The 18,359-nt window shown below is 38.6% G+C and overlaps 1 protein-coding gene across 1 annotated transcript in view; it reads left to right on the top strand.

The window, feature by feature from the left end:
- SUGCT (succinyl-CoA:glutarate-CoA transferase) overlaps window positions 1-15,763 on the top strand; it is a 313,647-nt gene extending 297,884 nt beyond the window's left edge. The window contains exon 14 of the mRNA XM_041400354.1: window positions 15,600-15,763. Within this exon, the coding sequence (XP_041256288.1) occupies window positions 15,600-15,763 (164 nt within the window). The remainder of the gene's footprint in view (window positions 1-15,599) is intronic.
- Window positions 15,764-18,359: the final 2,596 nt, after the last annotated feature.

The raw sequence follows: 18,359 nt of genomic DNA on the forward strand, positions 1-18,359 counted from the left end.
CCGTTGTCTCTGCCTTCAAAGAGTAACTAAGCCTAGCTAAGCAGTACTGGAGCCACTAAAATCTCAATAATACTTTTTGATAGCTAGTTATTATTTAATTTTAATTGCATTATATTGCACAGACATAGTTCAATAGAGTACCTAAATATCCCAGTCAAGATCAGGGCTGTGATGTTCAAGAGTTTGCAGACAGAGGCCAACATGTGTTTTCTACCACGTTATGGGAAACTGTTTCCACCCAATAGTTAGCTAAGAGTTTAATCCTGCAATTAGTATGCTCCCTGCCCAGAAACTATCACTTGCAGCACAGCAAGACAGATGTATTTTGGATTAGAAAGAAATCTTTCCCACCACAGACTAATACACAATTTATCAGATATAACTTGGGACAGTGGTTCATACTCCTCTGAAGCATCTCTGGGAGACAGAATATCAGAAAATTATTTGTATTTCATTCCGATACAAAATGCAGCACATTCTCTCAGTCACTGTATAAACAAATAGTAAGCAGTGACTGGAGTTCCTAAAATTTCATAATCTAAATAGACAAGTCTAACAAAACTGTACAGGAAATATAAAGATACATCAATGGAACATGATTTGCCTGTGATCACAGAGTTGATTGGTTAAAATCCAATTGTTTGAATTCCCAGCTCAACAGTCTGTACTATGGTTGACCTTACTATTAGATGATGATTAGTTTCTTCTGATGAGCTTCATATATTTTCATCATTTTTGTTTGTATTTGGTGTTGTTTCTTTATCAAAACTGCTCTCCAGAGAATAAGGCCTGGGAGGAGCAGGAAGCTAGCTTCACTATTTATGTGGAAAAGAACAAAGCTATAATGTAACAGATCTATAATCAAGGTAAATTTAAATCTTTGTATCTCATAGCAAGCAATTACTCTTACTGGAATGTAATACATATATAGTATGTATGTTTAAAAAGTGTACCATCAAGGATTACTTTAAACAAAAATAGCATCTGGCTTTGAAATTAATGAATATAATCTGTAACAGGTACATATATAAAGCATGATGTAATTCCTGGCATTCTTCTGTTGGTATAGTATCTGTAAGTTGGGAAGAAAACATTAGAATCCAAGAAAGTGACACAAATTATTTGATTTTATGATTTTTTTCCCTGTAAGTAGGTTAACAAGCATTACAAACATGCCCTACACCTGTAAGATATAGTTATATGGCAGGTAACTAGGGAATTACTCTGGTTTAAAATGAAATCTGCACATTGAATCAGTCTGAGAACAGCTGGCTTAGAAATCAGCCTGAGAATCAGAATAATCTTTGAGAGGTATTTGTGTTAGTATTAAACATTTTTGAGTGCTCAGAGCGGAAGATAGCCTCTGAGCTTTGTGGATTAGGGAGTGGCTGGTATGGCTTTCTGAAATTGGGCTGCCTTGTTAAGAATGGAAAGCTCAGTTAAAATTTAGTTATGAGAAACCTATGGGAGCCCTTGTGATTTACTGCTGAGCAATGTAAATTCGTATTTTAAAAGGCAGAGTTTTCAGTCAAATTCAAGTCAAAATTATTAGCAAATAAGGTTCTGGTAATTTCTGCAACATGTAATTTCTTTTTGGGCAAGAGCTATATACTGATATATAAGTGTATCTGACAAGCAATAGAAAGGCAAATGAAAAAAATAAACTGTTCTTTAATACTCAAATATAAATACAGTTGGAGGACTAATTAAAACATAAACTTTGGAAAGGTCTTTCTGGATACAAAGAATCAGTTAGTACTGGAATTTTAATTTGATGATTAGACTGATGATTAGACTTTGTTAAATTGTACTGTGTTCAGGAGCAATCTACCAGCACCATGGCAGTGCAGGCATTCACTTACTTCAGCATTTCTAGTTCAATTTCAGTATGTGAATCCCATTTTTTTCAACACAGCTACTTTTAATCCATGCTTTTATATATGCTATTGCAACCTGAGTATGGATGCTTCCCCTTGAATTTTCCTTAAGACCAGGCCTGTAAAAATAATTTACATTACCTCAAAAAAAAAAAAAAAAAAAAAAAAGGAATTAGGTGAGAAAATTGACAAATTGACTAAAGGAAAATCAACCAAAAAGCTAAAATTAAATGGAAAATGGAAACAAAATCTGTTAGTGTGGAACAAATGTGCCCGCACACAGACTTGCTCAAAATAATTGTATGAACTTAACCCAACTGTTATTTTGGTTCAGGATGATTTTTTTTTGTTCTTTTTTTTCTTGGTTTACTGGTTTTTTTGGGGGTTTGGGGTTTTGGTTTTTTTGGGGGTTTTTTTGGTTTTTTTTTTTTTGGTTTGTGGGTCTTGTGTGTGCATGTGTGTGTGTGCACAGAGAAGCCATAGGATCTCTGGCAATTCACATGCAATTGTTCCTGTGGTGCAAATATTTACAACCAGTCTAAGACCCTTTCAAATTGCCAGTGCAGTGTAAAAGAGACAGAGCATTGCTGAAAATGAAGTCAGTGATAGCAAGACCAGAGGCAGCAAGGCCTTTCATATTTTATATGGATTTTTAGGAGACAGCACTTGCCAATTGTATGAGGTAAAATAAGATGAGTGGTTGAAGGGTTTGCAGTGAAAAAGCAGATTGCTGAAAGCAGGAGAAATATATTAAATGAAAATCCACAAAAACAAATGGCAAAGGATAAAAGGTGAGGGGCTGTGTAGGAGGGAGGTTCAACTGATGATACCAGACATTTGGGGATGGAAAAATTCCATTAAAACTAAGCACCTGCTGCTTAAGATTTGGGCTCCAAAATTACAAACCATGTCAGTAAAAGCATTTTGTTTTGCAGTTTAAAGGGCAACTGAAGGAAACAGTCAAAGTATTAAGAGAAGGAAAAAAAGGATGGGGAAATATTTTATGAAACTGATCTGTGTACATTTAAGGTAGGGTATTGGTTAGGTATGGCTGGTTTCAATTTGCTTACAATTTTTATTCATCAGCTTTTCAGTTGTCTTCTTGAGCAAAAAGGATCTTTAGCTCAATTTAGTTTAGTAAGGAGGTAGGCAACCATTCTTTGGATGGCTTCCTAACCTTGTGCCTCATTCCTCTTCATGGGTGTGTCTGACTTAAATTTCTGGTTGTTAATCCTACTCTAGTCTTTGCGGGGGAGAAGAGATGATTTCTGACTCTTTTACCCACTTCGGGGTAGAACACAAAACTGAAATCCTTCTGATGGAGTAAAGGCTGGCAAATGTTAGAAACCACAAGAACTTTGATAGAGAATGAGCCTATACTTAAGCGACATTCACACGCTCTCACTGGCAAGCCCGCAGAACCAAAAACCATAGTGAAGGCTGCTTGGTTTGACATGGTTGTTTCTCCTGCCCATACTGCTTTGATATTTGCAAGAAGATGAGTTGAATATCACATGTCAGGGATTGGCAGCAAACAGTGGAAAACAAGAAAAACTGTTCCCAGCCCTCCACGCTGAGACAGAATTGATCAAGTTGTCACTTACAAATTACAAATCAATGGAAAAACCTGGTCTAATCTGCAGTGTGCTCTCTCTCTCTAACCCCATTTACAGACTGCAATTTAAGCACACTGCTTCCCTCTAAAAAACTTAAGATTAACCTAATGACTTTTTTTAAATATGAAATTGGAAAAAAAATAAAAGAAATAACTTCTAGACATAGAAGTTGTATATCTAGAATGTTACTTTCCTCTGCTCAAGGCAGGATACTCTCTCCTCTTGTCTACTTTGAATACCAGATGTCTCTGCACAGTCAAATTGAGGCATCGTGAAAGGGAAAGATTTTCAAATGTCCTCAGCTTTTACTGGAAAATGGGCCCCTTTAAAGATGTTTCAAGTATGACACTCAAAGGTTGCACAGAGCTTTTCAAAACTCAGCCAGCATTTTTAGGCCTATGCCTCAAAGAGTCTGGACACTTTATCCAAAAAAGAGCTAAAAATGTAATTTGCAGTTCTTCAAGTAATCCAAAACAAAGTATCAAATCCCTTCCCATTTTCCTTTGCCAGGGAAAGTCCCTGTGCACTAGAACTGGCCTCATTCTGCTACACAGGGGACAGCAGAAGTAAATGGAGGGTGGAGTGGGAGAGCTTTTGGAAGAATGATCAGGCTGTGCACAGTGCTCAGCCCTACTTAATCATAGGTGCCTTGCTTGAAAATTGATTTCCAAATATTTCCATGGTGCTCAAACATAGAGTTACCTGGCTCTCATCCGTGCTGAAGAATTTCTGCCAACAGAATTTCCTTGGCTGTGCTGCAACTGATGGCTTTCCCCATTGTTTTAATACTCACTCTGAAGATACTTATTTTGTGTGGGTCACCAACAAGGGAAGAAAGTATCAACTGACTGTTGAATTTTCCAAATGTGGAGGTTTATATGCCTGTGTATTGTGGCCACAGAGGAACCATCTGAAGACAGAATAAAGGAGTGTAGCAATATCCATACAGCACATGACAGGCACATGATTTGACATCTAACTAAATGTCTAATCTTTGCCTTTTAAAAATAATATACTCCTGAGAGTTAAGCCTTTGGCTAAAACAAGTGACTGTTGAGTAAAAAATAATCAGTGTAAAAGTCTTAAAAAGTGCCTGGAAGCAGTTCTGCTACAGGTGGACCAAGGAAGGCTTTCATTTCTCAGTTTCTTTCTCTTGATGGACTAAGATGGATGTTGTAAGACATTAATCATCCTATATAAATTAAAAAGTAACCTGTACTAATATACCAGTGGGTTGTGGAGAGGTTAGGGAACTTAATCAAAGCAATTTGGTAGAATGCTCCTGCCACAAACCATTTGCCATCCAGTTCACTTTCTATTCTGGCTGCCAACCATTGTTGTCAAAGGGGGTGCTACAGTGGGGTCTAATACTACCAGACAGGAATGCCAGAATAGGACTGTGCAACAAACACCTCTGGTTTTGAAAAGAGACTTACAGAAGCATGATGGAAGCCATAAAAAATAATCATTTAAACATAAATTCCCATTACAAGGTGTACTGAAAAGAGCTGGTCTGCTCCTTAGAGGAATAAAAAAGGGACATAAAAAATTATTTATCTTCTGCAAAATAATCTGTGCTGTGTTCTGATATCCAGGTTTACAGAAGGGTACAGAAATAACTAGAGAAATACTTAAAGGACAGGCCACAGAAAAATGTTCTCTAGGAGCTGGAATATCAGGCTTGTGAATATTGTTAGGGTGTTTGGGAACAAGAAATGCATTTTCAAAAGTTTTTTAGGGGAGCTTTTTGTGTATTCTTTTGAATTTGTGTTAATGGAAGGCCCGAGTGTTTTTAATTTTTAGTTATTTTCACCAGTTGTTTGGAGAAAGCTTAAAGCCTCCTATCCTGAAAAAGTGCCCCTTGAGCAAGCAAGACAAATTATACCCAGACTTTGGATTAGGCTGTGCGTGTCCTTCAGTGTGCATTGTCTTGCATCCCTGAATTATCAGCTTCATGTATCTGGGCTTCAGCTGGTTGCCTAAAGTGTAAGGAAAAGCTCATCTGCAAGGAAGAGCTCATCTGCTCCCACTCTGATGATGCACAGCTGGCCAAGAGGATTACTTTTGGGGTCTCTGAAGAGCCAAAGAATCTAACTTATAGCTGGAGACAGGACACAGGAAAGGACAAATTGGTGCACTGAGGAGATACAGACTGGGTTGGCTGGCGTGTCTTATTCCAACATGCAGGCTCACACTAACCACAAGGCATGGGACTCGGAAATAGTTTTCGCCAGGCTCAGTAGGAGAGCCTCCAGGAGCTGCTTGCCTTCCTGTTCAGCTGGGGGCATGATTCACCTTCCAGATCATGTGATGTGTCGCAACTAGGCAATGCTCTGTCCTTACAAGAGGCTCATTTCAGGTAGCATTTTGTTTTCTCTTGTTCCGTGCATGTAAACATTCTTCTCTGTAATTACTCTCCATATGATGCAGTAGTTAGGGCCTTTTGGCTTACAGTAAAGATGCAACATGAAACTACGTGTGGCTTGACTTTCTAAGTATCACAGGAGATTCAGATAGGCCATTCTAAGCCCAGCCCTGTTGCATGGAAACAGTTTTGCTTATGGGCATTTAAGAAACTCATATGTTTTTTGCTCAGAAATAACCACTATGATCATATTATGATCTGACCTTCTGTGTAGTAGAAGTTCAGCTTCACTCTGTAATTTCTGCATTAGGTACACAACCTGTGGTTAGCCAGCATCCTGTGGTGGGATTATGTATTGTGTTTTGTATTGATTAGGTTATGACTTGAGACAAATTATGTTTTTAGCTCGGATTTTCAGTAGTTTAGGCTTATGCCTGCAGGACTTTCCTTTTAGAATTTTGCGGGATTCTCCCAGCAAGTTGTCTTTGCCATGTAGTTCTTCAGCTCCTTTCTGCAAGAACAATAAAAACCCCCTAGAACACACCTTCCACAGTACTGTAGAAAAGATACTTGAAAGAAGTTCTGGAACTAAATAGCATTTTACTTCAAACTTATATCTTTGATAAACTCTATGTGTAATCCTTATTATGACCTGAACTATCTTCATGTCCTTTAAGCCTTCTACAATATGTGCTAGATGTATCTGACAGAGCTGTGTCTGTACTTACTGGGTAAGCCATTTGCAGCCAAACAGAATATATAATAATTGCATTATTTGGAGGGGTTTTTTTTTCTGGTTGTTATCAGGGCAGTATTTTGGGCATATGTCCTTCAGCAGTTGCCATTTTTTGCAACGCTGTGAAGAACTTTATGTACCTTGGGATTTCTACACTTTTGTCAAGATTGACAGATTCCAAAGTTACTGTGTGTGGCAGGGACAAGGCAGACAAATAGATGATTAGAAAGACAGCACAGACACATAAACTTGTTTCCTTAGGAAATGGAGCTACAGATTATTGCCTAGGGAATTTATGGTTCTTTAAAATTGCTACCTCTGTGTATTCTTACTGGTCATCTTCCGTCCTGTCTTTCTTTAAATCCTCTTTTGAGGTCTTTGGGGGTTTCAGGAAGGAGTGGGACCATGTGAGTCTATACAAAAAATTGGGACAAATTTTCAGCATTGCGAGATGATACACATGGGAAGAAGTACACACCACCATACTGGAACTTTTTTAAAAGCTTTTGGGTGCCAAGAGTCCTATCACAAAATTGTGTTACTCAGATAGCACAGTTATGTGGGATTACTCTCAAATATGCAACCAGAGTGACTGATAAATTATTTCCTTTACTCCAGCAGTTATGCAATATTAATTAGATACAGTTACTATTGTGTCTCTTGGAAAATGTAAAGAGTTATATAAATGTTGAGTGGGATTTACACTGATTATATCGAAGATGTTAGTTGATATGAAATACATAAAATGTTTTTTAATGCATTTCTTTACATGCAGCTTCAGGTAAGAAAGTACTTTTATAAATGTACTTGGCAAAGGATTTTCAGAATTGTATAGGGGGTGTATTGAATGCCTAAGTGTTGGTTTAAAAGTGGTCTCATTTTTAAATATCCATCATGGCTATCATAGATAATATGTATTCACCCTCTGCCTTTCAAGTCATTCTTGTCACAAAGCTTTAGTTTTAAAATTCTTGACTTGTGCAGTCTCCTAATACCTCTTCCACAGAAGTCAGAATTGTCCAGATGAGAAAAGGTGGCTTGTAGATATTTCTAGTATTGATGCTATTTACTGCTCTACCAATTTTACTGTTTAATATTTACTGATGATTTATATGTGTGTTTCTATGGCATCTAGAGCAAGGTTTACTTTTTTATTACCATTTGCAAGTTTGTTCATCCTCTCCAGTCTCAGCTACTGATTCCTGCTAATCCTGCCAAAGTTTTTCGCCCTCTCAGCTGTGCTGGATGCCAGGTGTATGCCTGTGCTCTAAGTGGGGGAGGAAGTGGAAGCAGCAGTAAGGAAGGAGGAGCAAGACTTTGAAAATTATTTCCTTAATTACTTTTTTCCAATCTATTATGAATTGTTCTTAAAAGGTAGCTCACCTGCTCTAATGTAATGCAAAAAGAAATATTTTTCCCAGCAATTAAATAGATTCCCAAAAAGTCTCGCAAGCTCCTAAACTTCCAGATCTATGATAAGAAAAAGAAAGATATGAGAATTTTCCAGTTGAGATGGAGCAGGTCATTAATTCTGGAGATTGCTTTGAAGCCTATGAGCACTACTCATACTAGCAAGTGCTGTATAATGAGCTTTTTTGTCTTATGTACTTTTGTGCTTTGATTTTCATCAGGGAGAAGAAACCTGGTATAAAGTGGTGTAGCCAAGCTGTGCAGTGCTGTGTGCTTGGGCAGACCATCTTCTCAGCTGTGAATAATAGATTGACATTGGTCATGGCTGGGACCAATGGGAAGAAACCATACACTCAAAATGCAGTTGCCCTGGTCTACTCCTCATATCATATACCTGTACATATAATTTCCAACACCCATATATTCTTCATAGTAGCCATGAAACTCCTCTCATGGACTTATTTTGTATTGCTTTCCTTTTCATTGCCTTAAAAATCATTGCTTCTTTCCTGCTGATCTCCTTCAGGCCAGTTTCATAACCAGTTGATTGCATGCTCCAAACACTTGACCTGTAGCATATAAGGGATCTGCGTGCAAATGTGTTGGCTCTGGGCCATCATTCTTAACTGTTGATGATATTTCATTGGAATTGCAAAACTGCTGTGTAGTAACAGCATGTTATTGAAAGAGGCATACATGTTTGTTTTGTGTGGTGGGTTGACTCTGGCAGCACACCAGCTGCCCACCAAAGCTGCTCTAGCACTCGCCTCCTTTGCTGGTCAGGAGAAGGGGTTGAGATAAGGACACAGAAAAATCAGTGTCATGAGCAAAACAAACTCAACTTGGGGAACAATTAATCTATTTCCCACCAAATCACAGTAGGATAATGAGAAATAAAACTATATCTTAAGATCACCTTCTCCCTACCCTTCCCTTCTTCCTGGCCTCAACTATACTCCTCATTCTCTACCTTCTCTCTCACAGTGGTGCAGGGGGGGGTGGGGAATGGGGGCTTGTGCACAGTTCATTGCAGATTTCTTCTGCTCCTTCCTCCTTACTGGGAGGACTCACACTCTTCCCTGCTCCAGTGTGGGGTTCTTCTCTTCTCTATGAACTTCTCCAACATAAGTCCTTCCCAGAGGCTGTAGTTCTTCATGAGCTGCTCCAAGGTGGGTCCCTTCCACGGTTTGAAGCCCTTCAAATGGCCTGCTACAGTGTGGAAATCCAAAGGGTCACATGTCCTACTAGCAAACCTGCTCCTCTCTTCACCAGTCCACAGCTCGCACTGGGAGCCTGCTCCAGTGTGGGTTTCCAGTGGGGTCACAGCCTCCCTCAGGCTGCTCTGGCTTGGGGTCCTCCAGAGGCTGCAGATTGGTCTCTGCTGCACCATGGATCCCTACGGGCTGAAGGGGTACAGCTGTCTCAACATGGTCTTCACTAGAGACTGCAAGGGAATCTCTGCTCTAATACCTGGAGCACTTCCTCCTCCTCCTTCCTTAGTGACCTTGGCATCTGCAGAGCTATTTCTCTCACACATTATCACTTCTGTCTTTTGGTTACTGTTCTGCAGTTTTTTTCCTATTCTTAAATATGTAGCCCCAGAGCTGCTATCACCACTGCCCCTGAGTGGCTTGGCCTTGTTCAGCAGTAAGTCTGTCTTAGAGCTGGCTGGCATTGGCTTCATCAGATACAGGGAAAATTTCTGGCAGCTGCCAGAAGCCGCTCCTGTAGCCAAAACCTTGCAATGCAAACCATGTACTGCTTGTTTTTATATGATTCCTACATCTGTATAAATTACACTATATGCTAGGGTAGAACAAACTAACAGGTGGTGCTGTGTTTCTCATTGCTCTTTTTTTGCAAAGGTAGATGTTATGTTACAAGCAGAATGTATACACATCCATTAGCTCAAATTTTCCCTTTTTTCCCTTGTCCCACTTGAATAATAACAAATAATCATGACTTTTCTCCTGAGGCTGGCTGTCCCCAGGCCTGATTTTGTCTACATAGTTTGAGAGTTAGATTGTTTCAATATGCTCAAACCTGTGCTGTAGAAAATGTGTTTTCTGGCGGCTGCTGTACAATGCTGGAGAAATGCTATTTGTTAGGATAAAGCAAAGATTATTACCTTTATCCAGTTTCATATACTATGCTTTGTACATTTAATAGAATTCAAATTCAACTTTAATTTCTGCTGTGTGTAGAATGAAAATAACTTCGCTTCTGCTGCCCCAGCTCAGCAATGCCCAGAGACATGTTCCAAAGACTGCTGTGTATTTCAGCTGTTTAGGGTGAGTGGTCAAAGGCATCTCACTCTTGCAGGATCCTTCTGGACCTGTTTCAGTGGTTTTATTTCATTCTTCTCTTTTGCTTTAATGTGTTTGGTATGTCTTTAACTACTAGCTCAGTGTGATGCTTAGCAGTGCCATAGTAGATAGCCCCAAAGAAAAATAATTTATTATCATGAAGCTCAGTTCAAGTATTCAAGATGTCTTGGTGCAATTGTCATTGTGGTTGCAATTGATAAAAATTTTGATTTATTATCACACTATTAGTTCTTGTAGGTTATGTGGTGTGCACATCATGTATTTTAGCAATCTGTCAAAATCAAAATTATGATAATAATAACAAAATATTAGCTTAGAATTTAAATGTGGTGAAAAAACTCTTTGCTTTACTGTCAGTGATGATCACAGCAAAAAGAGAAACAGACTCCTTTAAATTTAAGAGGACAAAGGTAAATTACAGCTACTGCTCATTCTTTCATTGCTTTTTTCAGGTGACAATAAATGCCTCCTTAACTTCATGCCTGAATGGAGTATGTCCTGCTGACAACAAGGATGCATAAATGACCACCACCTTACACCCTCTCACCAGTCACCCTGCTTCTACCCCAGCAAAGGCTTGTTTTCATCTGCAAGTCTCCTGTAACACACCCACATGCAAATGCTTTTGACCTTAATTAAAGCAGTTCACCTCTCTCTGCCTCTAGGGATAGTTTCCTCATAAGGCAGTTGTGTTTAATTAGCATTTGCATAGCATTCTGCTGGTTGCTTTCCTGGAGCGTTGTTCAGTAGGAGCGTGGGATTGCTGAAGCCTGACTGGCAAGCTTTGCACCCTCCTAATTGACACAGAAGCCAAGTAGAAGTTACACAAGGAAAGAACAGAGAATCGTTAATGATGGATCATTAGCAAGTAGCTCCTTTGAATGAATGTAGATAACTTTATAACTCTATCAAAGTGAAAAGTAGCGTGATGAATTATGCATCAAACAATAAAAGCTCAAGGAAGACACTGGTTTTATAATTGCTGTGCAATTTTCCAGCATGCTCTAGTTTGTAAGATTAATTTTCTTTGGGAAGCATGAAGCATTCTGTCTGTTGCACACCATGTCAATTTTGGTTTTCTCTCTTTAGAGATTTTATTCTATGTCTTTCAATATCACTGCAAAAACTCCCAGTGTTTGAGATTATAATTTTTTATGTTAGCAAAAATTTGCACAAGTCTATAGTTGCTAAACCATTGAGGGTTTGCTGATTTCTTGGTGCAACGAGCTCCCAGATACACACACATGAAATAAGATTGCTTTGTATCTTTTCTTTTTAGTAGAAATTGCATAATAGTTCTGTGGCCATGTTGAATTTCTAGACTAATAAATCCCTAAAGGGCATTTTTACTTTGAAATTATCATCACAAGCATTTCAGCTGGCACAGAGATCATTCCTGTGGCTTGCACTACTGCCAGTTCTGCTCTCCTAGGGCTCCTACTCACTCCTAAGAGACAAATTAATACAACTATTGCCCAGTGATGTCACCTTTCCCTTTAAAATGTACTCATCTCTCACTGAAGTTTCCCTCTGGAAATTGAACTCTGTGTTTGAAGTGAGTAGAATCAGGGGAACACGTTAATAGAAAACTTATCCCTGATGTGAGCTGCTTCTTAGCTTCCATATTATAGTGAGTGAAAGGGTCTGTGAGAGATCTAATCCACCAGAAATCCTCAGGGATCAGCTGTGGGATCAAACATTCTAGAATAAATCTCCTTTCTAAAGACTGGATTGATACAAACTCCACAGCCTCATCCCATGGCTTGTTTCAGCATTTTGCTACCCCTACCATTATAAAGGTTTATTTTTTGTTCCCTACCATTTCCTTTGTTGCAATTTAAGTCAAGTATTTCTCATCATGGACATGGAAAAAAAAAAAAGGATTTCTTTCCCCCTTCCAGGAAGTTTGCATGGATTTTGGGGGGCATGGTTAGGGTTTATTTTAGTGGTAGTAGTGGGGGTTTTATACATTTTTTTGAAAACAGTTTAAAAGTTGTTTTTCTCTAGCCTTTCTCCTTAGGTCCATGATCCCCCTTGGTTCAATCTGTCATGTTTCCTGTGAACATTTCTGTTGCTGTTTCGTGGAAGCTCTCAGGTATTCCAGATGGCTGTGCAGTGGGGGCCCCACACCAGACACTGCTCCAGCTGTGACTTGCCAGCTCTAACTAGAGCAAAAATGTGTCCTGCAGGCATCTTTCTTGTTTGTACACCCCTGTATGATGCTTGCCTTTTTCGCAACAGCATGATGTTGTTGACTCATCTTCACTTTGTGATCTAGAATAACCCCTAACTATTCCTACTTTCCTGTTTGTCCCCTGCCCTGTATTTATGTAATGAAACATAATTCCTTCCCCTTGACAGTGTTGAATTTCACCCTCTTTTATCAGACCATTTCTCCATTGTAGCCAGGTCATTGTAAAATGTGCTTCACAGGAAGTTTTAGCTTTTGAAGTCCTCAGAAAGCTGAGCAGGTAAGATCTGAGTTCCATCAGCCATCCAGGTAAAAATAAACTGATACGTGCTTCATACTGAACAGATTCCTCTGGAGCTCACTTAAAATGTTCTGTTTAAAAGATCCCAATAAGCAATTCTCTGAATATGATTTCCCTCTCAGTATTGCACCTGGTTTTGGATTTATCTAGACCTTGTTTCTTTAGTCAGTTTATGGAAAATAACAGAATTTTCTTCCTGAAAGTCAAATCTTGATTTGGTGTCCTACGGGTTGAAGAGTGTGCTGGTCTTTTCTGGGGTAGAGGTAATTTTCTTTACAGTTTCTGGTATGGGACTGTGTTTCAGATTTGTGCTGAATACAGGGCTGATAATATAGAGATTCTTAAAAATTGTTGAGCAGGGCTTTCACAAAGCCTTTCTGGCTTCTCATATTGCCACACTGGCAAGACTGGGAGCACATGGGAGATTGAGAGGAGACATGACCAGGACAGGTGACCCCAGATGACCAGAGGAACATGCCAGATTGTATGACATCAAGCTCTGTATATAAAGTGGGGTAAAGAAGGATGAAGGGGGGAACTTTTGGAGTTTTGGCATTTGTCTTCCCAAGTCACTGTTACATGGCCCTGATCCCCTGGAGGTGGCTGAACACCTGCCTGCCTATGGGAAGTAGAGAATTCTTGTTGTTTGTGTGCAAGGCTTTTGCTTTCCCTATTAAACTCTCTTTATCTCAGCCTGTGAGTTTTCTACCTTTACCTGTTCTGATTGTCCCTCTGATCCCACTGGTGGGGGTCTGAGCAAATGGCTGTGTGGGGCTTGGCTGCTGGCTGGAGTTAAACCATGACAGAGGGTCATCTCACCTGGCTTGATGTCTGGGTGGTAAAGCTCCCCATCTAGGGCGCTTGTCTACCCTTTCCTCTGTGCAGAAACACAGGTGATCACAACTCATCTGGCCAGGTTGACTCATTTACCAGTGTCTTAGAAGACACTGTAAGTGTGTACTTTCATCTTCAGTATCTCCAAAGGGTGTCTAAGAAACTATACTTCTATATCTAGATTATTGATACCTAAATTTAGATGGGATGTATCTCTCCTCCAGCCCTTTTCCAGGTAGAAAGACAAGAGATCACACACACAATTTGTTCTTAAGAGGTACGTGCTGGCTGTTACTCTTCTGCTGAGTATTTTCATTGTGATTATTTTATCTAGTATTGAATGGAACTTGAAGTTAAATTATTTAGTCTGCAATTCCTCAATTGTAATTGTTTTCCTTTTTAAACTCAGAAACGATATATAGAATCCTGGAATCATCTGGGTTGGAAAAGACCTGTAAGATCATCAAGTCCATCCATTAGTCCTTCCAGGAGCATCCTTGTCAGAAATGTACCAAATCAGCTTGAAAAATACTGTTTTTCTAGGCACCTTTTGTCTTATTTTGTCTTTCCTGGAGGTGGATACTTTACTGTATTAAACATTTGATTACAGTTCATGAAGACTGGCAAAAATTAATAAAATGGCATGTTTTGGCAGTTTGACTGACCTTTGCCAGCATCTCTCCTCAAATAAGTAGTAGCTTCATGTAGTAAATTTACCAGTTCATGCTGTGGTTCGCTTCCCTTGCTGGTCAATAGTCTATTCAGAAATAAAACAAACACTGTTCTGGTTTTTGAAATGTTCTTTGTATTTCTTTGCATTTCTAAGCAAAACTGTAGTTTCATAGACAAAGCTATAATGAAATGTAACCTTTTTGGTAAATTCTTTTAATGATGTAATAAAAGCCATTACTATTAATAGAGGAATCCTTTTGCCTGTAGCATAAAAATGTTTTCAGTTTTGTATTAAAGAAGAGTTTTCAATTAGTAGTTAAGGAAAATATTGTCCTCTCTCCATGAGGCAGGTAATCTTTCATTGCATGTGCTGAGTGCATACCTCACTTCTGATCCCAGCACAAATTTGTGGCTCATTCTCTTTTCTGAGTCTGGTAGTAAGGGCATAGCTACTTGTCTGCAGGGAGCTACACTGAAATCAGTTCACTACAGAGCACCACTAGAAGATGAGATCTGACTACCTGCAATAGAGCAAGACTTCTTATCATTGCCAGCTTCCAGATTTTCACTTTTGAAATCATTCCTGCCAGAGCAAATAAATCATTGTTGATTTTCTTATGGCTACTGCTACTTGTATTTCTGATAAAACATGTAAACCAAACTGGGGAATACCATGTCTATGCCTGCTGTCAGTTCTGTCACTGCAGGATAATGGAGCACACTGCAGAGGTATTTGAGCTGCTGCCAGCTGGAGATGGTGCTACCCATTGTCCCTGCATCGCTCTGACAAGAATAAAAGTGTGTTAACATGACATTTAATTGTGTCCTTATGCTTGTGCTGCCTCGTGTTGTAGAAATGTGGGGATTTCTGCATCACATCCTGAGTGGGCTGGCCATTGCTGTTCAGGCAGCAGAGAGTGGAAGACTGGAGACACAATATGACTCAAAGCACCCTGATATACATATATACATATACACCTATACCTATGCATATATCTCTGAAAAAAATGGGAAGATTTTCATAACATTTCATGACTATCCAGCAATTCTGCATTTGAGTGGACTGTTTAAAACTGGCTTATTGGTATATTATTGCAAACTGGAATCTTTTTTTAGTCTGTAATTTCAGAATATAACATTTCTATGGTAAGGACTGTGATTAGAATTGGTGTGAAAATGAGGTACTTTCCTTTAAACTAACAATTCAATATAAATATGGGTAGTAACTCTGGAAAATAATTTCCCTCGTATTTGTATTTTTTTTTTCCAGGACCAGGTGTCAGATACAGTGAATTTGCTGTGTCACATCCAAAACCACCTCCACTTGTGGGACAACACACAGTGGAGATACTGAAGAGCGTGCTGGGGTATGAGGATGATGCTATAGAAGAACTGCTTTGCAGTGGTGCTGTGGCTCAGCATGAGGTCAGATAAGGAACATTAGCTACATTCCTTCACACTGAGTTCACATTACTTTGTCCTCTCTTTGCTCCCTTCAGTTTCCCTAATGGGACTCAAAAGAGAAGACATAATTTAATTCCTAATTTTCTTCCACGTGTGTTTGTATGATTTTAACACTGATGTATCAAATAAATAATCTCATGCTGTCTGAGTGAAAGATTTTCTTGGGGGGGTTGGGAATAAATGTAATTATACAGTCCTGTGTGACTACTCATTCTCCCTACTTCACATGGAAAATGGAGTCCTTATCATAATCACAGTAATTGCCTAAACATTTGTCCCCAGAAAGACATGATGTTAGTGAAAAGAAGCAGAAGCTTTAAAATCCTTATACTAGACTCTCCAGTCACAGAAAGCTGCTTTGTGTCTTAATAGAAAGTAATTTATTTACAAATTGGTAGTTGATCTGATTGATTTTGAACAGAATTATCCATCCTGAAAACTTTGTTCATCTCTATTTTAGATCAAGAGTAGAGTAATGATTGCACATTTTACCTCAATTCTATGGAATTCCAAACTACTAATATGTTATTATATTACATTGCATAGTCATGACAATCTCAACATGTGAGCAGAAAGAAGCTGAAATTGGTACGGTTCTTCAGTTATCAAAAATACCTGTTCCAAGACCAGTTAAGAGAAAAACTGTGGCTGAATAGTCTTCTGTAATTTTATTCAGAATGGTTCAGGGTACTCTTCATTAAACACTGGTTCACAGAAAACTACATGCTGAATGTTGAGTACCAAAACTTGCCTGATGGTTCTGTGGGTAGGTACTGATCCGTATCTCTGACTCTAGTTACCATCCAAACCACCTTCATTATGGAGAAAGCACAGGTTGAAATCTGTACCAAATTTTTGACTCAGTCCAACCTTCATGATTAAAACCTGGTGAGAGTTGACAGATCTTCAAATTGCATAAGACCATGTCCTTCAGTAGGGTCGCTCTTGAGAGTAAGGCACCATGCAGTGGAAGAAGCTGGAAGAATTTGATTAATGAGAAATAGTGAAGAAAATATTAAAGGAGAACCCTTTCTTCTCTATAAACTAGTTTGGCAGATCTTCACTTACAGGAGACATCCCAGGCTCCTCTGTGACAGTATATAATTTACAGCTAAAGTAAACTCAGTGTATGGGAAGGGTTTAACCTTTGTTGTGTGCACACTGGGAGCGAGGCAAAGCCTTTCTATTCCTAGAACTGAATAAAACTAAAGTCAACACTCAACACACAATATCCATGTTTCTCTCAAAGTATCAGAAACAGGCCTGGCATTATAACTAGCTTGTCACTTTGTTTCCACTCTAACAAAGAAGATCCTCTGTATTACATTTGAACTTCACAATGCTGCATTACCTTCTGGGGGAAGAAAAGAAGTTATTACATAATCAAATTGCAGTGGAACCCCACTGTGGTTGCTTATTTTTGAAGCCCAGTGTTTTGTTTCATTTGTTTGCTTGTTTTCTCTGGTTTTTGTGTTCTTCTAAGTTTTTTTCTGCACTGCATTCCTGGCACCAAACACCATACTCTATCCATGTGTTAAAGACATCATGAGATCCTGGAAGAGTGATTTCTAAAATAAATATAGAAATAAGTCTGAACTGAGAATTGGGACACTGTAGGGGAAGAACTGAAACTGAATTGGAAGAGATTTTTATATAGTCCACCTTCCTTTTAATCTAAGGGGAACGTCCCCTTTTTAATGAGAAAAGCAGAAATTTGAATTCTGCTTCATATAAAATGGATGATTTGATATTGAATTAAACTTTGTTTACTAAAGAAAAACACTGTCAGATAACATTCAGAAATCAATTTTCTGGGTTTACTTTCCAAAGGGTTCTTTTCATCACATTTCTAAGAATCACATACACAAGGTATAGTAAAATGTTGCTTAGTTTTGTTAAAGAATTTCTAAAAAAAAAATCATGATTTTTTTTTCTGTTCTTTTCCAAGCAATGCAAATAGCTAATCACCATATCCTTAGCTAATTGGCAGGGCTGCTTTGACTTTAACACAGTAATGCTGGTTTAAATAAGCTGAATATTGGGCTTTAAACTCCATAAAGTATTTTGTGCAGAGTTCACGTGCAAACAGTGTTTCCCTTTCTTTTTCTGTTTTTTCATTAGTGTTTTTCCTTTCCAGTTTGCTGTGTTGACAGTCAAATGCCTAAAGGGACAATTGGAGACCTTACTTTGTCTCACCTCCAGCAGTTACTGCAACAGGAGAAATCCAGATACCATTTCTCAGTTTTTCAGTCAAACACACACAGACTCATGCTTACTCTTTAATTCAGAAATAAATGGAAGCCTTTAAATAGGAAGCTAGAAAGCCTTTAAATAGGAGTATCTGGAAGCTAGAAATTCCTTTAGCTTCCGACATCTGATCATGAAGTTGTACCCTTTCATAAGTTTTACTCTTTTGGTCTTGGATGATTTGGAAGACATTTAAATAATTACTATGACAATATTTAAGCTGTTATAATACACTTTTCCTTTAAAAAATGAACAAATAAATGTAGAAAAATATATTCAAACAACATTTACTGCACTCTTCCCAAGAATCTTCATGAAT

This window comes from Onychostruthus taczanowskii, unplaced genomic scaffold, assembly GCF_017590055.1.
Source record: "Onychostruthus taczanowskii isolate IOZ18803 unplaced genomic scaffold, ASM1759005v1 scaffold179, whole genome shotgun sequence".
Taxonomy (NCBI): Eukaryota; Metazoa; Chordata; class Aves; order Passeriformes; family Passeridae; genus Onychostruthus; species Onychostruthus taczanowskii.